The sequence below is a fragment of the Aquarana catesbeiana genome, linkage group LG04, assembly GCF_042186555.1.
Source record: "Aquarana catesbeiana isolate 2022-GZ linkage group LG04, ASM4218655v1, whole genome shotgun sequence".
NCBI classification, from domain to species: Eukaryota; Metazoa; Chordata; class Amphibia; order Anura; family Ranidae; genus Aquarana; species Aquarana catesbeiana.
The window spans coordinates 656,865,418-656,888,390 of record NC_133327.1 but is presented as its reverse complement, the minus strand read 5'-3'; the positions used below and the strand labels follow the sequence as shown (position 1 = coordinate 656,888,390).

General features: G+C 43.0%; 1 protein-coding gene across 2 annotated transcripts in view; it reads right to left on the bottom strand.

Annotated features, from left to right (window-relative positions):
• Positions 1 to 10,907: 10,907 nt before the first annotated feature.
• The window catches only part of EPAS1 (endothelial PAS domain protein 1), a 510,313-nt gene continuing 498,247 nt past the window's right edge, over positions 10,908 to 22,973 (bottom strand). For both annotated transcript variants that reach the window (XM_073628490.1, XM_073628489.1), the window contains exon 16: positions 10,908 to 19,105. In XM_073628490.1, coding sequence (XP_073484591.1) covers positions 18,954 to 19,105 — 152 coding nt within the window. In that variant the 3' untranslated portion in view covers positions 10,908 to 18,953. The remainder of the gene's footprint in view (positions 19,106 to 22,973) is intronic.

Here is a 22,973-nt window from a genome sequence, read left to right as displayed (position 1 = left end):
CGTCCAGTGGACGTAAAACGGCCAAGTTGTTTTGAGATTGGGCCTGTCCAGGCGGGTTGGATGGGGGCACGATTGCTTCTCCTCCGGCACGTCTGGGCAGCCTCAATCTCGGACTACTGGGACATCAGGACAGTCTCCTCAGGCCACACATGGTCCTTCACCAGTACTCCTCCCCTTAGGTTTATTCCTACCCTGGTCAGAAGAAAAGAAGCAGGTGCTGCTGTCCTACGTGGACTCGCTGGTGGAGCAGAGGGCTGTGGTGCTGGTCCCGGAAGAAGAAGAATTCCAGGGGGTGTACTCCCCTCTCTTTCTGGTGCTAAAGAAAAACGGCGCTTGGCGCACAGTGATAGACTTAACCTTTTTGAACAAGTTTATAAAGTACAAGAGATTCAGGATGTAGACCCTGTCTACAGTTCAGCATGCAGTGCAGCCATGCGACTGGCTAGTCTCCATAGACCTAAAAGATGCCTACTTCCACGTGCCCATGGTGGAGGACTTCTGCAAATACCTCCATTTGCGGTCGGACTAAGACATCTGCAGTTCACCTGCCTCCCCTTTGGGCTCTCAACCTCACCCAGGACCTTATCAAAAGTTCTTCTGGCCGTGGTAGCTCTCCTCAGAACAAGAGGAATTCGGCTATACCAATATCTCGATAACCTTCTGTTGCTAGCCCAGGACAAGAAACAGCTGCTGTTCCACAGGGCTCAAGTTATCTCTACACTGCTTGAGTTTGGTTGGTTGCTAAACCTAGAGAAAAGCCATTTGGAACCAGTACAGCGCCTGGTATACCTAGGGGCCCAGTTCGACACTATCAAAAGCACTATCTCTCTGCCAGTGGAGAAGATTCCGGTCATACAGGGAAAGGGTGTCACGGACTCTAACTTCCTCACAGTGCCCTCATCGGCACGATGGTCTCTGCGACCCCTATGGTCAAATGGTCTCTTTGGAGGCTACGCTTTTTTCAAACAGGGTTTCCCCAGCAATGGGACTCAGTAGACAGCAACCAACTAATTTGCATAATGACAGTTATGAGGAACAGCCCCTTCTGGTGGCTACAACTCAGGAACCTGCTCACATGCCACTCCATCGCCCCCTTCTCGTGGGTCACGGTCATGAACCATAACAGCAGTGCCGGTTGGGGAGCCCATTGCGGGTCGGATATCGCTCAAGGCAGATGGGATGTCCATCTCCACAACCCGGGCTCCTATGTCCTGGAACTGCGGGCAGCCTGCTGCGCCCTTCAGGCTTTCACTCATCTCCTGAAAGGGGAATCAGTTTTATTGCGAATGGACAACACCACTGCGGTCTTCTACGTAAAGAGACTAGGGGGACTCGGAGTTCTACCCTGCTCTGAGAGGTCGAGCCTATCAGGCCATGGGCCCAGGAAAATCTGACCAATATCTCGGCAGTCTTCGTTCCCGGAGCCCAGGATACCCAGGTGGATTTCCTATCCCACGTGCAGCTAGACATCAACGAATGTTCTCTCCACACGGAGACATTGAAGTGGATCTTGTCTCTGGGGTTCGATCTGGAAGTAGACCTGTTTGCAACCCCCTGCAATTTCAATATCAAGAAGTATTACACCCGGGGCCGGTCCAGCCTTTATTGGTGTTTTTTTGCCTTCCTCTGGATCAACTATGGGTATAGGATAGTGTATTTGAAGGTTTTCTATTTGTGTGTGTGTTTTTTTCTTCTGTTGGTTGAACTGGATGGACTTGTGTCTTTTTTCTTTTCAACCAGATTAACTATGTTACTAATGTAAGTGAGCTTTGAGTTGTATCTTATGGAGCAACATACTGTACATTTAATTGCTGCTTTTCCTATGCCACGCATTGATTTGCTTTTTTCTTTCCATAAAAGTTAATGTGAATGCATCTTAAAGGCACCCAATCTGAACCCAAATAAAAGCCATTTTCCCACTAGAAGCTTGGCCCACATCAATGCACCCATTGATCACACACTTCTTAATTGCCACCAGGCTGTCAATAGCCCACCTATGAAGGAACCCCAACCCCCCTTACTTTCAACCCGTACTCAACACACTTAATGAACACTGCACCATGAAATACATGTTTGCCAAGGCTCACCTGATAGTCCACAAATTTCTTAAACAATGGGAGTTGTGGCTTCTAGATCCTAGATGCACCCTCTCTCAATGATTCTTCCAGTATCCCCTGACCTCACCCGCTGTACCTGAACCCACTGATCTTGTGCCCAGAGGGGCCATCTGCTGCTGTATATTACCATATTGGAATAACAATCTGCTTTTTTTCCCCTTGAGTAACTGTGTACTCATCCGTTACTCCATGTATTGTGCTTTTAAGATCTGAAGCTCTTGTTCGCCTCACTAGTTTTATGGTCCTTGATTTGCTGCCCCGGGCAGTATTTAGCACCACCTTTGAAATTTATTTACAGATGTTACTGATTCTCATCAATCTGTATACATGTTTGCATCCTGGATGCTATTGTCCATTTTGTAGCTTTTTATGGGTTTGTATCACTTTCTTTAAACCCAATAAAAATGTATATGAAAAAAAAAAACAGCCATTTTCCCTAAAATCATGCTGTGTTTGACTTGACAGTGTAACGTGATGGCAAAAAAAAAAAACACTTGTTGGTCTAACCAATGATTTAATAAGAAGTCTTCATGGTTTACATTGTTGGTTGCCTGGCAGGGGTGTGTTCTTTGCCTTTATTGGTCTTTCTCAACCCTAGGGTTCCTCCGGAGCTTGCAAAGGGTTCCTTGAGCTGTGGCTGTTTGACCTCCCATCTGATGGTGCCTACATAGTTCTAGGACTAATGCCACTTTGCAAAGCCAGCAGCATAACCAACAACCAATTATATTTCAGCTGTCTCAATCTGATCACCACTGTAATGCCCCGTACACACGGTCGGACATTGATCGGACATTCCGACAACAAGATCCTAGGATTTTTTCCGACGGATGTTGGCTCAAACTTGTCTTGCATACGTCGGGACTATAAACGGGGCAGTAGCCAATAGCTTTCATCTCTTTATTTATTCTGAGCCTGCGTGGCACTTTGTGCGTCGGATTTGTGTACACACGATTGGAAATTCCAACAACGGATTTTGTTGTCGGAAAATTTTATATCCTGCTCTCAAACTTTGTGTGTCAGAAAATCCGATGGAAAATGTGTGATGGAGCCTACACACGGTCGGAATTTCCGACAACAAGGTCCTATCAAACATTTTTGGTTGGAAAATCCGACCGTGTGTACGGGACATTAGAGTTGCATACTTCCTACTGATCATTTTTACAATTGACCATCCATGAATTGGCTTTAGTAAAGGTTCAGTGAAACCTGAACATTATTTTAGGGGTTCCTCTGTGGTAAAAAGGCTGAGAAAGGCTGGGGGTCAATATATACTAAAAGATGTCCCTCTTTCTCATCTCATGAATTTGGGAGGAATATTAAACTGGGTTGGGTTTGGGTCTGTTTTGGTCATTTAAACACTCAGTGAAAGGAATAAGCAGGTGATAATCTGCGTTCAGGCAGAAATCAGCAGAGACCTAATTATCATCAATGAGGAAGATGGAAGACTTTTCCTGAGTGAACACTTGTACAAATATAAGCTGATCAACGGATTATCCAGCAGCATTTTCGTACATTGCTTTCAGCCTAACAATGTCATAAACTTTCATATGACTTGAGTTATTGTCATAACTAGTGGTTTTGGAAAAAGTATTTTCATTGTGCAAAACTTTTCAATTTTTTCTTAGAAAATTACCCAAACTGTTAACCACTTGCTTACTGGGCACTTAAACCCCCCCCTCCTGCCCAGACCAATTTTCAGTGCTGACGCACTTTGAATGACAATTGCGCGGTCATACAACACTGTGCTCAAATGACATTTTTATCATTTTTTTCACACAAATAGAGCTTTCTTTTGGTGGTATTTAATCACAGCTGGGGTTTTTATTTTTTGCTAAGCACACAAAAAAAGATGGAAAATTTTGAAAAAAAAAATCATGTTTTATAGTTTGTTATAAAATTTTGCAAACAGGTAATTTTTCTCCTTCATTGATATGCGCTGATGAGGCAGCACTGGTGGGCACTGATAGGCGGCACTGATAGGCACACATAAGACGGCACTGATGGGGACAGATAAGATGGCACTGATGGGTGGCACTGATAGCTACCACTGATAGATGGCACTGATAGGTGGCACTGATAAGTGGCACTGGCAGGTGACACTGATGGGCAGCACTGTTGATGAGGCACTGTTTGGTGACACTGATAGGTGGCACTGTGGGCACTGATGGGTGGGACTGTGGACACTGGTAGGTGGCGCTGGTGGGCACTGGAATCCTTGATAGGGACCTATGTCCCTCTAACAGCAGCCGGTGATCGGCTTTTTTTTTTCTCCTCACACTATCAGCGCGAGGAGAAAAAATAGCTGATTACCGGCTCTGTTTACATCACATGATCAGTTGTCATTGGCTGACAGCTGATGACGTGGTAAGGGGTCGGGATCGTGGTAAGGGGAGTCCGATCTGTGATCAGCCGAGTCTAATAGACTCGCTCGCTGGTCACAGGCCGCTCTAACACGGGAGGACATCTATTGACGCCCTCCCGGCAAAGTAGGTCTGCGCTGTAGCCGTCATTCGGCTATAGCGCGGATCTGAAGAAGTTAATAATATTTGGCCCAGTTTATGAAACTACCTGAAATAAGGATTGTTAATGTTTCTGCAGCATAACTAGTCAGGTTCAACTATGAAATAGAAAATAACATTTGGAAAATGAAGCAGAACTTAATTCTCCCAATCAACATTGACTATTTTTAATCCTTGTGCTGCTAGCATTAGTAAATAGATATAAAGTTATATTCTATTTACTTGTTTTAACCTTTCTTTTTACATTTATTCAGTTAGCCTCCTCCATTCAGCTTCTATGAATGAAACAGAGCCTATGAATTAGGGACAGGTGGATGATTAATAGGTCCACCCCCCTTGTGTCCCTTGTGCTGATTTTTGTGTTTTTTTTATTTTGGCTGCACTTAAAGCAGAAGTATACCCATTGATTTGATAGTAAAAAATAAAAACTGATAAAATTCCCGGCTTGCCAGAAATGCTAGCTGTCACATTTGCTTGTGCTCTTAATCAAACTGTCAAACCATCCAATGGCTGGTGTCATAACGGATCACATGTGCAGCATCATGGCAGTTGCAGATTAAACAGAGGCCAAGATGGCAGCTTCCTTGGCTGAAAACCATAAGAGGGTTTACTTTCACTTTAAGCTTTAAATTAAAGGAGTAGCTGAGTCAACTGAATCAGCTCCTGGCCTCTTCAAGGTCTAGGGCAGGGATATGCAATTAGCGGACCTCCAGCTGTTGCAGAACTACAAGTCCCATGAGGCATAGCAAGACTCTGACAGCCACAAGCATGACACCCAGAGGCAGAGGCATGATGGGACTTGTAGTTTTGCAACAGCTGGAGGTCCACTAATTGCATATCCCTGGTCTAGGGTATTCCAATGGAGAGATCTCACTTTCATAATCGCTGAATCCTTTCTGCCTGGAACAAGGCAGAACCAACCAGCTGCTGATGAATGCTGAGGAATGCTGTGCTTTATTACTTCATTGGGTTACAATACCGCATATATTTTAATGTTCTATTCCAGTCCATATATCTGGTTTCCATTTGTAAGCCCTGGTGAAGGGCGTGAGTTCCGTCCCCCCAAAATGCATTTCCTGTTTCATACAGTCTTCTACTTGATCTTAAAATGGAATAAATACATATATCTGGAGCTGCCTCCAGTTCAATTCTCCATGATACATATATATATATTTCTTTTTTTTTAAATTAACATTTCATCTCCTATCTAACAATCTGACAGTTGAACCCTCATATTGGAGAGCAGCAGGTGTGCTGACCCGGGGGGGTCAAGTGATCTGCTCCTCATCCTTCCAAGATGCAGTGCTCAGGCCTAAGCAGCCAATCATAAAAAGAGGCAGATCATTAATCCTGTTCTCTGACCCGGAGGAACATAGAAATCACAGGGAGTTTAGATTCAGGTAGGTATAAATGGGTTGGTAGGTGGGTTGGTTACCCTATCAAGAGAACTTGCAATTTATCCATTGATAGTTCTCAGGTATTTAGAAGAGTATGTTTTTCACATCAACGCTACATCTCATAAGCTCATGTTGAAAAGTGCCTGATGGAGTACTGTCCTTCTTACCCAGATTACGCTTATTCCCCCTTTACTGTTTCCCGTAAGGGTGGGGGGGGTGTCTCTTTAAAAATTTTAGGGAATACATTCTGAAGCACTCATTGTACTTGATTAGCATAGGCGCAGTTTGGTTATGCAAAGAGACAATATAGCTTCTGTGTTCCTCCGGCCACTTCCAGCTCTGTAATTTTAGATACAAATCACGATGTTGGCCATGGCCAAGTGAATGAATAAGTGTATGCATTAACACTGCTTTCTTTACTCAGTGATGAGAACGGTGATCATTGAGAGACCCTTTCGGACCCTTCTTGCCTCTGATACTTTATGGGTTCAGAAATTACCAAATGTACCATCCAGATATTTTCTGTCTCTTTCTATTTATATAGATTGCTGGGTGTATTTACAGTGCATCTGGTCATAGGCATATGTCAGTGACATCCTACTGTAAAATGTATGTCCCTTCAGTCACCAAACTATAGCCGAAAAAAATGGCTTTTTTTTTACTTACCACAAAATATTTTTCAAGGAGTACATGGAGTCATGGAGTCCCAGCATGCCTAGGAGTGAATCATATGAACAGAAAGAAGGGACCTGCGTCCCTAAAAGCAGCAGTCCTCAATTTTTTTTGCCCCAGGGACTGGATTCAGGGCAGCCAATTTTCCCAGGGACTGAAAGGGGGGGGGGGGGGCAACAGGATATTCATGGAGTCTGTCCTCAGCCCATCTTCACACCACAAACCCCCTTTACAGCACAGTCCCCCATTTATATCAGTGTCCACAGTCCCCCTTTACATCACAGTTCCCATAATGTCCTCAGTTCCCCTTTCACATCACAGCCCCCCTCTATAGTGCAGTCCGTTTTACATTAATGTAATGGGGACTGCTTCATAAAGGAGGCACTGTGATATAAACTGGACTGCACTGCAATCACAGCCTCCTCAATCACAGTGCCCCCTGCAGTCATGCCTTCCCCCCTTCCTCTCTAACACCACACTGCCCTATTCCAATCTCTGCCTCCCTTGCATAGTCTTACCTTTTGCAGAGAAGAGGCAGTTTTCAGCCCATGTCTTCTTTCACGGGTCTCGATTTTATCATTTTATCATATCAGCAGGGCAGGGGGCAGGAAGAGCTACAGATCTGGATGAAGGGCAGAAACTGCCCAACTTATGTTAACAAGCAGATGGTTACTCGCTTGTTAATATGAAAATACTCCCAGCTCCTCCCGCCCCCTGCCCTGGGAGAGGACAAATAGGCTAAATGGCATGCCTGCAAAGCAGGATTTGACCGGTTTGTTATAGTCCTGTCCGGGCCGCGGACGCCATTCACCTCCTGCTGTGTGAACTGATCATCAACAGGCCACGGACTTGTACCAGTCCACAGCCTGGGGGTTGGGGACCCCTGCCTTAAACTACTCCAAGAAAAGGATTTAAGGGTAAGTCATATTTACAAAAGCTTTAAGGAACATTGAATAAAGAATTTAGGCCTCAGTTGATTCCGGCTTCAATCATAAAGTTCTCCAGATGGCTTTGTAGGCTCTTGAAGCCACCCTTGTTAACCTATTGATTTTTTGGGCTATCAGACTTTCATTTGCTGTGTTGCCAACCCCTTAGTTGGACTGCTTTTGGATGTCCCAATGCCCTGAAAATTATTAGGGATTTTCCTCTGTCTGCCCTTTCTTTGGTACACATGAGCAAGGTTCTGAGGCCCAGGGTCTCTTTTTTCCTCAAAGTGGTTTCGTCCTTAAAAAAAACCTTATGCAACTTGTTGACAGTTATACTGTACAAGGCTAACCAATCCCATCACTATGCTCAGGGCTGCAAGGCCAGAAGAGTTTTACTGTCAAAACGGTCAGGTATATATGCACTGTATCAAGATTGTTGCATTTACTAGTCTTATAGACATTTGCATCTTTTATGGTAAAAAGAAATAAAACATTAACTTATACAACATATGTTTATACTCTGAAACGCCAAAACAACTACCCTCATTCCTGACCAGTGGGTAAAGATAAGGAAGCCACGAATCAAAGTTTAACCCTAGTCTATCTAATCTTTCGCGAATCCACAGCCAATTGGGACCAGTAACCTATAAGCTGATGGATGGATCAACTTGGCATGTGAGCAGCTTAGTATCTGTTCAAGATCCATTGGTGGGGCAGGACACTACTCCTAACTGGTTTACTTGGGATGATGCGTCTAGCCCTACCACATAGCCACAAATATCTTGAAGCCCGAACAACAACTCCCACTCTCATAAACTGGAGAACGGGACTTGGTGAGGTTCAGAACACACCAAAACTTTGAAGTGTAACAAAGGGGGGAGGGAGATTATGTTATGTATTTTTAAGTTCTGCGTGTTGCCATTTTAAGAAAATGCTATGGTATTTCTGCTTTGACAGCTTTAAGCAACAGTATGAGAAGTTGGAGCTGGACGTTTGTGTGATTAATAAAAAATTGTAACCTGTTAACAGTCTGCACTACTGGGACACAACCTCTTACTAAGCTGATTTAATGGCAGCACCTAAAAATGAACCACAATGGTGAATACAAGGTTTTTGTGGAGTTTTTGGAAGTATGTACAATATAAAAAGTGCTCAAGGAAAAACAAGGAATTACATGGTGCAGCGTTTTTTTAATGTTATAAGAAATAAGACATCCCAGCACACTTTCTGATATGCATGGTCCATAAGATCCCTGCTAGCCAATTATGAGCTAGACTAGAAAGCACATCTAATGAAATGCAAGGGATTCTTTGTTTGATATGCCAGCACACCAAGTATCATCAATTTCATCCAAACGTTTTTTTTATTCTAGAAAGATCACATCACAAAGCAGTGTAGAGCAACGTTTTAAGAGCCACGCAGGACCCCTTCGTCAGGCATGTGATGATATTGTATATAAACTTCATTTTTTGTAATTTTTTTTATTGTAAAAGTGCGATATTTGACACTGTTTCCGATAAACTAAAGCATCAATATCTGGTTGGATGGTTGGAGCAGCAATTCTCAAGGTGCTCAACGGATATTTTGGTGCTAATTTTGCCCTTCGTGTGTTTCATCCTTAAAAAAATTATTGCGCACAAATATAGGTTCTGGCCAAAACTGGTGACATGAATAAGGCGCGATTGTGAAGAGTGGGAGATTTTTCTTTGGGAAGACAAAAAGTGTAAAAGTGTTTATACAAAAAATTCCCCATCCCCATTAAAAATGTAATTTTTAAAATAAGTTTATGATTTTGTGTTGGGCAGCAGGTTGGACACCCCCGATACAGAACATACACCGTGGGGATGATTTACTAAAGGCAAAAAGGCTGTTCACGTTAACAGTGAAGTCGCACCTTGCAAGGGTATATAAACCAGAGCTTAGCGAATGTGACAAAGTTTCACTTTGCAAAGAATACTAAAACCACATGTAAAGAAAATTAACCACTTCAGCTCCGGACGGTTTACCCCCCTTCATGACCAGGCCATTTTTTTGCAATTCGGCATTGTGTTACTTTTAACTGACAATTGAGCGGTCGTGTGACGCCATACCCAATACAAATGTATGTCATTTTTTCCCCACAAATAGAGCTTTCATTTGATGGTATTTGATCACCTCTGCGGTTTTTATTTTTTGCGTTATAAACAAAAAAAAGACAGACAATTTTAAAATAAAAGAACAATATTTGTACTTTCTGCTATAAAACATATCCAATAAAAAATATAAAAAATCTAATTTCTTCATCAATTTAGGCCAATATGTATTTATTCTGCTACATATTTTTGGTAAAAAAAATCCCAATACGCATATATTGATTTGCGCAAAAGTTATAGCGTCTACAAACTATGGGATAGTTTTATTTTTTACTAGTAATGGCAGCGATCAGTGACTTATAGTGGGACTGCAATATTGCGGTGGACAAATTGGACACCTGACACTTTTTGGAGACCAGTGACAGTGATCAGTGCTAAAAAATTTGCACTGTTACTGTACCAATGACATTGGCAGGGACTGTCAGGGGAGATCAAAGGGTTAAATGTGCTCCCTGGGAGTGCTTTCTAACTGTGGGGGAGGTGCTTTGATTGGGGGAATGTAAGGATCCTTGTTCCTGAACACAGGATCAGCACATTCCCCTCTCACAGAACGGCGATCTGCCTTGTTTACATAGACCGCCACTCTACCTTTTCTCCTGAACGGTTGGCGGGTCCCAGCAGATATCGCATCCACCGGACTCGCCGATTGGGTCCCACTGTGTCCAATCACAGCGGGATGGGTTGCCGGCGGCGCGCACGCTCCAAACCCAGGACAATCAGGTGACTTACCAGGTACGTGATCTGGCGCAGAGCGGCCGCCCTGCCACAGTAAATCTACGGCGGGCGGTCGTTAAGGGGTTAAAAAAGAACAGCATTTTTCTTGCGCGTGATTGGTTGATGGACGTAAGCAGAGCTTGACCTCATTCACTAAGTTCTGGGGCAAATTCCCTTGCAAAGTGAACAGTTTATTTGCCTTTTATTAAATCAAATAATAATACTAAATGGTGGTGTTTATGTTTTCTTAAAGTGACACTTTTATTTTGTTACAATATCACAATATAGCATGTTCTTTTTTTCTTGCAAATCCAGTATTACCCATGCACCCACATGCACATTTGGCACGCACACGCGCACACAGACGCAGCACACACCTGACATCTGCACAGCTGCTGTCTAACTCGTATCAAGGACTCACAAGTCGTAATGAAAGATCAGTATACTTTAATAATGTATCAGTGTCAAAATACATCTGTTCATGGATCATTTTCCATACAGTGATAATATCAAATTCAGCCACATAGTGTTGTTTAAGAAATCATTTTCCTATACTGATAGGCTTGGTTAATATCAGTACTTGGATTGTCTAAAATAGCTTAGTAAATCTATTAGGATATCAAGGCGCTTTATGCTCAAACTACACAGACCATAAAACAACATTGTTCAAGTGTGATAAACCCTTCAAGTGCTTAAAGTCAGTATAACCCCCATAGACCTGCTAAGGACACTACATGCTGCAGCTAGTTAGTATACCACAGAAAATAATTCATTTGGTTTAACATTGTCATTCCTTTAGCTGGAAGAAAAAAAAAAAAAGTAAAAAGCTATCAACAGGTTTTAAAGGGCAACTCCACTTTTTCGGCAAGCCGAACATTGTAAGGTAGGATGAGCAAATTACATTAATGTATATAGTTTTTCTGAACCATCTTGTTCCATTTTGTCTGGACACTTAAAAAAAAAAAAAACTTGCAGTTGAATAGTGGAGCAAGATGGATGATGAATACTATATACAAAGCTGTTGATTTAATTGCCCTTCTTCACAATATGGAATCTACCATAGTGGTGGAGATCCACTTTAAATCACATGTTTACCTACATGTAAGAAGCGTTTACATTAAAATACACAAAAATAATGGAAGTCAATTACTGAGGGTAGCCATTTTGTGGGTTAATTCAGACTTGATTTTTCTAGGTCCCAGTGAATAGAGAAGTACTCATGAATATTGGTTTAGCCCTCAAAATAGCTGCCACCAGTAGAAGAAGACAAGAAGTCAACTGTAAGAAGAGCAGTTCATGATATCACCGACTGTTCCTCTTGGTTCCAGTTAAAGCTGGCCATGCACTGAGTAGATTTTAGCCAGTTCCCGATGAACCTGCCGAAATTTGCTTTGTGGGAAGCCCTGTTAGCACCCTTTCAGCTGGCCTACTTCAATTTAAATGGTGGGAAATTATTGGCCAAACAGTGCTGTCATCCAATCAGATGCAGCCACTGTTTGGATATTTTGACAGCCAGCTCAATAGCTGACACTGAAGATTCCTCCATCTATATTGTATAGCATGGATAGAGGAATCTGTAGGCTGCTCGGAAAAAAAAAAAAAAGAAAAAAAAAATCAGTGCATGGCCAGCTTTACTTGTTTCCGAACTCAGGTGCAAGTTGTCTCTTCACTATTGTTTGTATGGTGTAAGGAACTTATCTGTTCCTTAATAGTTTATGAATGATTTTTTGCGCTGATGGACAGTCTAAACCAGGGGTCTCCAAACGACAGCCTGTGGGCCACACATCCGGCCCGTTAGATTTTTATCGGCCCACAGCTAGGGTCAGGGACTTAATGCATACATACTGAGTATTAAGGTCAACAGAAGCTGCCTATGTTCTCTCCGCTTCACCCCCCGCCCCCTTTGTAACAGTGAACTTTAATGTAAGCGGGAACTCTGATGGGGACCCTGATGTAAGGTGGGGCTCTGATGGGGACCCCGATGTCAGGGGTGTTCAATGGGAACCCCAATGTAAGGTGGGAATCTGATGGGGACCCTGATCTAAGGGGGGAATCTGACGGAGACCCTGATGTCAGGGGGAGTCTGATGGGGACCCTGATGTAAGGGGGAATCTGATGGGGACCCAGATGTAAGGGTGGAATCTGATGGGGACCCAGATGTAAGGGGGGAATCTGATGGGGACCCAGATGTAAGGGTGGAATCTGATGTAAGGGGGAATCTGATGGGACCCTGATGTAAGGGGGAATCTGATGGGGACCCTGCTGTAAGGGGGGAATCTGATGAGGACCCAGATGTAAGGGGGGAATCTGATGGGGACCCAGATGTAAGGGGGGGGAATCTGATGGGGCCCCAGATGTAAGGGTGGAATCTGATGGGGACCCTGCTGTAAGGGGGGAATCTGATAGGGACCCAGATGTTAGGGGGAGTCTGATTGGGACCCGATGTAAGAGAGGAATCTGATGGGGATCCTGACTTAAGGGAGGAATCTTATGGGGACCCTGATGTAAAGGGGGGCCCTTACGTAGAGATGATGGGGAATTTGTTGTAAGGGAAGACTGTTAACTGTCTAGAGGACTCTGATGGCGACCTGGATATAAGGGATAAAGGATTTTTTGTTTGCCCCGAATATTTGTAAAATATATGATGTGGCCCTTGTATTGAAAAGTTTGGAACCCCCTGGTCCAAACATCAAATCAGAACCACTGAGCAGTTCTGGCCGTGATTGTTAAAGGACAATTTGCAATTGATTTCTGTGACAACTTTGGAAATTCTAAAACTGGGTAGAAGCTTAATATCTGACCTGAAATTTGGAGCCTGGATTGAGGATATTTAAAGACAATTCCTCAGTGGCCAGGTAGTGCATAAAACATATTGCTAGAATCTCCACCTCGCCTTTTCTTTATTCTTATGCAAAAGGAGAAAAAAATAAACACAAACATAAAAAAAGGTTTCTTAGTATAACATGTAAGTAAATATATTTAATAATTCTTTTTTTATCTAGGTAGGTTCAATAAAAGAAGCATTGTTTCTCTTCAGATAAGACCAGTGTTGAAAGATATTATTTAGTATAGGAGCAAAGTCAAATATGTGAATAGGAGTCGTCGAGGTGAATGCCTTATGACCCTTCTGTCTACATGAATTGATACAAACACCAAGGATTGGCAAAGATTTAAGAAGACGACCTCTAAGCACCATTTTTGTACAAACTGCCAGCTGCAAGACTTAACCATAGTGTAATCTTAAAAGATTTTTTTTCTATGATAAAGAATTCAGAACAGTCAGATACATGTGAAAACATTAAATATAAGGACCTGTGTGTGACCACCACTCCTCAGCATGTCATAACGAAGCTATACCAAGACTTTGGTTTTCATGATGGACTAGGAATTTCCCCTGTTCTATGTTCAATCAGCATGATATAGCAGGGGCTGGGCACAGAAATGTTTTTTTTTTTTAGGTCCTACATGTTGGGTCAAATTCATTTTTATTTAAATCCTATGGATTAGATAGTGTCCTTCCAAATCAAAGGTTATACCTAATGCATTCGTGGATTTTTTGAATAGTACAAAGTGATATATGTAACCTTGGTACTTATTGTGGACCGCACTTATATACGGAGAATGGACAATTTTGGTATTTGAACGAATGGGGTTGATTTACCAAAACTGGAGAGTGCAAAATCGGGTGCAGCTCTGCATAGAAACCAATCAGTTTCCTGATACCATAGAGGGAGCTCTGTTTTGTAAGTTTTTATGCAACAGCTCTCATGCCGTTCTACATTCAAAAGCACAGGGAATATTCCTTTTACCACGTACTTGGTGCTCAAGAAACGTATCTGCTTTAGGTATGGCTTGGTAGATCTTGTACTCGCTGAAAAAAAGTGTCCTTCTATTGCCTACGTCTACATAATCCATGACCCTGGCACACTTGGATTTTCCGTTTCACAAGAACTGGAGAGCCACACATTACAAAAAGCTGGTATAAAACCAAGGGCTCAATATATAAAATCGACCTATGTACTAAAGTCAGGTAGATAAAAACCCATTTTTTTTAATGTTACAAACATCAGCTTTAGCACACAATAAGGCAACGGTTAAGACCCCTGAGGAGTAACATGGATAAACCTGGTTAAGATGGTAGAAGGTAAGAGCTGGGATCGATACTGATTCATAAATCGGCACATTAGGAGCGCTTCCTGAGTGTGATAAAGGCCAACGTTTTATATGTGGCAATTCACCACTGAAGTGGTTTTGTAACATATCTATACGTATACATATTCATATATATGTAAAAGCTGAATACAATGCCCTTAATAAAATATTGCAGTACAACCCAAATATTTGCACTTGAAGAGCTATCAACTGACACAAGTTAGGCTATAAAACAGTTCTGAGACCCTGAATCACATGTGTATATAGGTATATGCATAATAAAAAAAGTCTGATAAAATAATGCAGTTGAAAATATATTCTGTATATTGCAATTTAAAGCGCCAGTAAATCTGAAGCACAATAACAACTACAGATATATATGTAGAAGCTCATATAGAGCAAGTAATACCAAATTACAGATACACATGTAAAAGTTTCTGAAGCTTATTAGTACCGAAAATAACTGAGATAAATTGAGGTCCTGAGGACAGTTGTAGCTATTTATTTAGCCTAAAATTGATTGTAGTATTATCTCAAGCATCTGCATTTCTTACAGATATGGGAACAGTTATATGTATGTTTTAGCTCTTTATATCACAGGTTCATTGTATTTTAGGTTTACTGGACCTTAAAAGTGTACCTGTTGCCTAAACGGTGGATGCAGCCATTTTGAGGGCTAAACGGTTATTCAGTAGCAACCAGCCAATTAGCATTCTACTGCTAGCCATATAGGCATAGATTTCCTGCATGATGGAGGAATTGCCCCTGCCGGCTATTGTGTTCAGATAGCCGCAGTGGATGCATCTCATCGGTCACTGTTCCACTGACAATTTTCCACCCAGCTCCTTCAATTCTTCAATCAAAATTGTGTTGTGCTGTGTGGTGCCGACAGTTCTAGCTACAGCTCGAATTTTGGCCAATAAAGCAGGCATTGGCCCAAGCTGGAGTCATATATGGCCAGCTTAAGAGTCACTTTTCTATGGCAGGTAGGTACTATATCAGTAAACTGAATAAATGCCCCTTCCAACAAAATGGCCTCCTTCCATTGTGTACAGGAAACAAGAACTCCGTGCAGTAAAATTAAAGTTTGCATGATTAATAAGATTCTTAATCTCCTTTGAATAGATCATATAATGCCTGTAGTATCACCCTAACAATGACCACCGTTGCTACACTGAAGAGAATAAAAACAAAAACATTGGAGCGAAAGTCAAAAAATGTACAAAAAAAAAAGTACTGTACCAATAAAATAAGCATTTACCTTTAAGCATTAATGGTTGAAAGAGAGCGCAAAGTGTTAACTGTCTATACAGAGTTCCTATAAGGTTTGTTACGGTAAACTGTGCAAATTTAAGGGGACAACCCCCTTGTATGTATGATTATACCCTTGTAGATTAGTAACAACAAGTAAAGGTAACATAATAGCATCTGTAGGTTATAAAACAAAAATAAAACAGGAAATGCTTATCTAATACATTAAAGTAATTGGTCATGTGACTTCTCCTGATCTTAGAATAGAACAGTTAGGTTTTTATTTGGACTTGCTTACAACAGAAATAGTGCATAGGATGATGATATAATGCTTAGCAATGCGCCCTCCCAACATTCGACATTTAAAAGCGGGTCAGTTTTAATCAATTCTGCTGATTTCTATTAATTCTGCCCAGTTTAGTCATATTTGAGCAAAACTAACAGCCACCTTTGCCAAGTTCATCCCGTTCTAAATATCTGGGCACTCCTGATCAAACAGGGATAATCGGGAACTGCACTGAAAACATTATGCCACCTAAAATTTGCTGCATCACTGAGTTCCAGAATTCTGTATCTTGTACCACAGCATCGTTCTACTGATGCACCAACATTCCCATATATTGCATCCGACCAGCTCTAGACTGTGTAGCATATAAAGGTAACCTAATTATTTCCACAGGCACCTAAGCCTACATCGGTCAGCATTCAAATGAAGTGGTATTTCCCATCTGAAATATTTTGTAGCATTTTACTGAAATGCTTGCAGAAAATCTTGCATTAGTGTTATGAATTTAAAGAATGTAGAGGCTGCAAAGAGAAGGAGGAGTCAGTAGACCAGTTGCAGCCAGTCATTCCCAAGTTTGGACCCCAACAGGCTTATTCATTAAATTGATGCCGATGATGTCACCAGACTATTGTACAGAGCCTAGAACACATGGAATGGAAATTGGGTTGGATGACATGCATTGCTGTTTACTTGCTTATGTTAGATTCAGATTCTCAATGGAAAATGTATTAATGGGGCAATCTGGAACTCTAAAACAATGTTTTAAGCTAGTAGGGTAGAAATTTAAATATCACTATTAGTCACACATCGAAGCAAACCCACTCGTGGTGCTGTTCGGCAACCTCAGCCTGGACTCCCGCCAGGCCCACGCCCCTAGCGTGTTTTGATCAATCATGGAGACTAAGCTCTGAGGGGCGGAGTGAAATATGTTGGGTGTGGGGCCTAGCGGAAGCCCAGGCTGAGACTGCCATTCATTTCAATACAAGCAGGTGTGCATTGATGTGTGGCTTCCTGGGATCCATCCTTTGCTCAACAGTTGTTTGGAGCCAAGATGAGCTCCTACCAATCTCCATGATTAAAAGAGTTGTAAAGGCAGAAGATTTTTTATTTTAATGCATTCTATGCATTAAGATAAAAAACCTTTTGTGTGTAGCAGCCTCCCCAGCACCCCCTACTTACTTACCTGAGCCCCATCTCTCTCCAGCGATGTCCACAAATGTCTAGGCCATCCGGGACACTCCTCCTGATTGACTGAGACATAGCAGCGGCATCATTGACTCCTGCGGCCGTCAATCAAAGTCAGTTGGCCAGTCAGGGATGAGAGGGGGGGCGGGGCTCCATGTCTAAATGGAGACCCAGAGCTGTGACTCAGCTCCAGTCCCCCCATAGGAAGCTGCTGACTGTGGGGGCACTCTATAGGAGGGAGGGGTCGGGAGCAGCAAAGAGGGACCCGAGGTTCAGGGCTGCTCTGTGCAAAACCAACTGTACAGAGGAGATAAGTATAACATGTTTGTTATTTAAAAAAAAAAAAAAAAAGAGACTTTACAATCACTTTAAGCTCCGATGGGTGGAGCAAAATGTGTTGGGACGTGGCCTGGCGGGAGCCCAGGCTGAGGCTGCCTTACATCCTTCACCAGTGGGTTTGCTTCGATGTGCGGCTATTAGGGATATCTACATTTCTACACATTGACGTTTGGAGTTGGGACGAGCTCTCTCCCCAGCCTGCACTCACAGCAGCAGACCAGGACTAGCACCCCTTTTCCAAGCCTGAGAAGCTCCCACTTGAGGTTTTTTTGGTTCACAGTAAGCTAGTAGCGTCCAACAATTTGATTGGACAAATCTCTAGTAAAAACTTCATTCCTAACCATCACAGATGTGCAGATCAAGAAAGAAAAAAAAAAAAAAAACGGAACTTCGGAGAAGTGAGGTATTGGATGCGTTGTTGTTTAGACGTTCTTAGGCTGTTGTCCAGAATCCAGTCCATCTATCGAAATAGTATTTTAAATAGTGCTGTCCTGTTGATGAATCTTGGCATGGACTGGAAAATGGACAATACAATGCCAGTGATTCTAGTGTCTAATAGGATCTAAATATACCACATCATCACAAACTCACTGATCAATCAGACCAATCAGATTTCAGCTTTCAGCAGTTTAATACACTGAAAGATGACTGCCGATTGGTTGCTTTAGGTTATTGCTCCACTGATGTTCCTCTTTGAGCATTTGATAAGCACTAAAGTGTTTCATGAGCTCAGAAAATTTCCTGGTCTGAAGGAATGCAATTTCTTTGGTCTTATTCAATATGGGAATGCCATTTTTTGAAACCCATCCAAGACATTTACAACCTGAAAAACAATGAAATACAAGGCACTGCCATAGAATTACAGTATACAGAATTCCAGTGATCTGCATCAGTAACATCCTCCATGATAAGTAGATATATTCACCAACTATGGCCATTAAAAAATATATATAAATTACTTTTACAGGGCTATAAGGGCATGTAAAACATTTTCTATACTATACACTTATTTTTTTTTTATTAAAATAAAGAAAAATACAGCAGGTAAAAACATATATGTATATCTCTCTCTCTGTTTTAATCTGACATCATATCAGTAAGGCCACTATTTGGTACTGTGCACAAAGTTCCACATATGAATGATTCTTGTAAGATTGTTATCAGTGATAGAAACTGTCTACTGGAAAAATATATTTAGAAACTGAAGCGGTTTTGTTTATTTAAATGAAGAGTTGAAAGTCGATGAGAGGATCACCGCTCCTCTCAGGTGGTCTGATCCAGCGCTTGGAGAAGGTCGCAGCCTTGCAAGAGGTTGGAGTTACCCAGTACTGGCACGTTGACCTCACAGTCGTATCTTGTGAGTTCCGGCAAGAGATAGGATTCAAATGTTGGGCTGATGAGCCGGTTGGTCATGGCTATAAAGAAAAAAGTAAAAGACAATTAAAAATAAGTCAGCAGTGGTTGGTAAGCATACTGGTTTTGAAAGAACGACCCTTCCTCGAACTACTGCCACCAATAACCACAACCATGGTTTCTACTACATGAATGTAATTGCTTATTAGCACTAAGGAAGCCACCTGGATGAGTGGTGAAACATCTTCAGAATAACAGAACACGTCAAGGTAAATGTGAATAATTACTACTAACTACATGTAGCACCCTCTATCTAGGTAGGTGCTAGAGGTGAGATTTTTGGATAGTGCAGATAAATTTAGGCAGGCCTAGTTGTGGAATCTAGGCCTGTTTGTTTTGATCTGTGTGGACTGGGAGTGGCTCAGTGTAGGCTGGTGACTCACGGATAGCATCACTTCTCGGTTACCTCCCTCTGGCTTCTAGAAGAGAGGAGGGGAAGAGAGGGGGAGCTGTCTGAGGTGTCTCAGGCAGCTCTGACCAATCCCCAACTAGGATTGGCAGAGGGCAGGCCTCCTTGATATATCCAGGGTTGTTCCAGCTGGGGAAGGAGTTGTTGGGTGGAAGAACTGAGGATGGAGTACTAGGCTGTAAGGCCTTTGAGGGCGCTCCCCAGGAGGGTGACCTTGGGCCTGGGACTCGGGTGCAAGAAGGATCCCTTCAAGAATGCATGATGGATCTGGACAAGAGGCGCAGAGAGGCGTCAGAGAGGACAGCAGGAGTTAGTGTCACCGGGCAAGTCTTCAGGGGGGAACCACCGATGTGTGTGCCGGAGCTGAGTGTGGAGCTAGTGAGGATTGCAATGTCATGGGCAGTTGCAGCCACTCAGTCCTGCAGTTACTATTCTTTGCTACATTAATGCTAATGACAATTTCTAGGTCCTGACTGAGTTAGTGTTGGGCCTAACTATGTGCTAGATGTGCCTGGAAGTGAAGTGTTGTGCAGGAGTGAGAGGGAGAAACAGTCTGCAAGCAAGGGTTGTGCTAGAGGAGACTGGAGCTGTAAAGTGTATATAGTCGACCCAACTGATTAAAATACAATCAATTGTTCTTTCTTCTGGGCATCCTATATATTCCCATCCCTATCCAAGTTCAAATCCCTCAATAAAAATACAAAAACAAGCACATGGACTGTTCATTGTCTCCAAGGTGATAGGGAAGTGACTGACAGGCTGTGCAAGGTGACAGGTGGGCCACAACTTTCAGCAGCACTACGGGGGTACTGCTACATACATGAAGCACCCTGCTGTTTAGGCAGGGTGCTATTAAATTTATTTGCCAAGTGATAATTGCCTTGGTCAATTGATTTTACCCTTATTCTGGAGTTGCTGCACTTCTCTCTTCTGTCACTAGATGGCCGGTTATCTGGTAACATTAGATAAGACAAGGGCATTGCAAGGACAGATTAGGAATGAATGGGGTGTTTCAGCCAATGGGCAGGGATTTTCTTAGGTCCTTTGGCCTGCTGGGAGAACCTATTTATTTGGGTGGAGTTAGGTAATCGGGGTTCAGTGCCACCAGGACGGCTGTCTGGGTGGACGTGTGTCATATTGCCCCAGACTGCTAGGCCAGAAACCTAAGGCCTATCCCGGGGACATCTGGCTGCTAGGCTGTCTGAGAGCCTATCCAGAAGCAGAGCAGGGTCGGGACTGCAGGCTTGTAGTTCAACCAGAAGTAACGGTTCCGCCGGCCGGGGAGATTGTTGCCATAAGAGACAGAGGTCCTACCTATACAGAAGTAGTGTCCGGCTGGAGGCCTTCACCTGTATAGCTGTCTACCTATAGAAGTCTCAGAGTCTGCCAATTAACATTGCATCTACCTAAGGGTGTCCTGGCCCTAATCCTCTCTCCCACAGTTCTGTTTAAGAGACAATATATCTCTTTGCATTCAAAAAGTGTCCGGCGCCCACCTGTTCATCCTGCATTACACCCACCACTCTACACTGAAGGATGTCAGCTGTCCTTAACTCTGGAGGTCACCATTGGGCTTCAGGGGCCCTGTGACTTTGCAACATACACATTAAAAAAAAGAACTTACACATTCAAAAAAAGAACTCGATTACGTGTTGCTGGTATCTAAAATGGTTACACATCAGTCCAATGGAATTAAAAAGAACAAAACAAAATGGGTCCTTTAATTTGAAAAAAAACACATAATAGTGCTTTATGCTGGATCCACTTCAAGGTTCACATGACCAGAAGACCTTTCCACTAAACAATTTTCTACTAAACTATATATAAAAGCCACATAATAGAGTGCCTTGAAAAAGTATTCACGCCCCTTGAAATTTTTCACATTTTGTCATATTACAACTAAAAACGTAAATGTATTTAATTGTGATTTTATGTGATAGACCAACACAAAGTGCCACATAACTGTGAAGCGGAAGGAAAATAATAAATGGTCTTCAACATTTTTACAAATATATATCTGAAAAGTGTGGCATGCATTTGATAAATTTGATACCCCCAACTAAAATTTAGTGGAACCAATTGCCTTCAGAAGTCACCTAATAAGCAGGGATGGGCCGAATACCCCCTGGTTCGGTTCGCTCCGAACAGGCAAAAGGTTCTAGCGAACATGCAAACCCTATTAAAATCTATGGGACATGAACATGAAAAATCAAAAGTCTTAATTTTAAAGGCTTATATGCATGTTATTGCCATAAAAAGTGTATGGGGACCCGGGTAGTGCCCTAGGGGACATGTACCAATGCAAAAAAAGTTTTTTAAAATGGATAGTTTTTTTTCCCCAGGAGCAGTGATTTTAATAATGCTTAAAGTGAAACAATGAAAGTGAAATATTCCTTAAATTAAATATCGTGCCTGGGGGGTCCCCTTGGTCTACCTGTAAAGTGGTGCATCTGTGCAATATGTAGAACAGTGCTGCAGCAATAACGACATTTCTAAAGGAAAAAACGTAATTTAAACTTGCTCACGGCTGTAATGTATTGCTGGCTCCAGGCAATAGAGATGAAAAATCAATGTAAAAACAGCATGGGGTCCCCCCCAGCCCATAGCAGGTAGTGGCATGACTAGGGTTGGTGTCACCTGGTGCTGTAAAACATGGTGTCACCCCAACCCCCTCGGCACTGAGCAGGCTAGTGCTTCGGTGCGGCTCTCCCCCCTTAACCTGCCTCAATGGATGGAGCTAGAATTGGATTGGGGGACTGGATGGAGCAGGAATGGGATTGGGGGATGGATAGAGCTGGGATGGGATCAGGGGATGAATAGAGCTGGGATGGGATCAGGGGATGAATAGAGCCGGAATGGGATCAGGGTGGTAGATGGAGCTGGGATGGGATCGGCGTGATGGATGGAGCCGAGATGGGATAGGGGTGGGCAGATTGAGTTGGGATGGGATTGGAGCGATGGATGGAGCTGGGATGGGACTGCGGGGAATGGATGGAGCTGGGGGGGAATCAGGGCGAGGGATGGAGCCAGGATGGGATCAGGGGATGGATAGAGCCAGAATGGGATTGGGGTGGTAGATGGAGTTGGGATGGGATCGGGGTGATGGATGGAACCGGGATGGGATTGGGGTGGTGGATGGAGCTGGGATGGGATCGGGGGATAAATGGAGCCAGGATGGGATTGGGGTGGTGGATGGAGCTGGGATGGGATTGGGGGGATGGATGGAGCTGGAATGGGATCTTTGATTTGATGGGGGGTGGGGGTCGGCCGTCAATCCTGGAACGGGTGATCTGTCTATTAAGGTTCCCCGGACAAGGGGGAGGGGCTGTATGTGATGATGCGCGGCGGGGAACACACAGCTATTGAAATGAAAGCTGTGATGTTCCTGGCTCTCTAATCAACCAGGCGGCAGCGGAGGTTCTCCTTTCTACGCTATGATAGGCGGCACCAGGGGTGGGGGC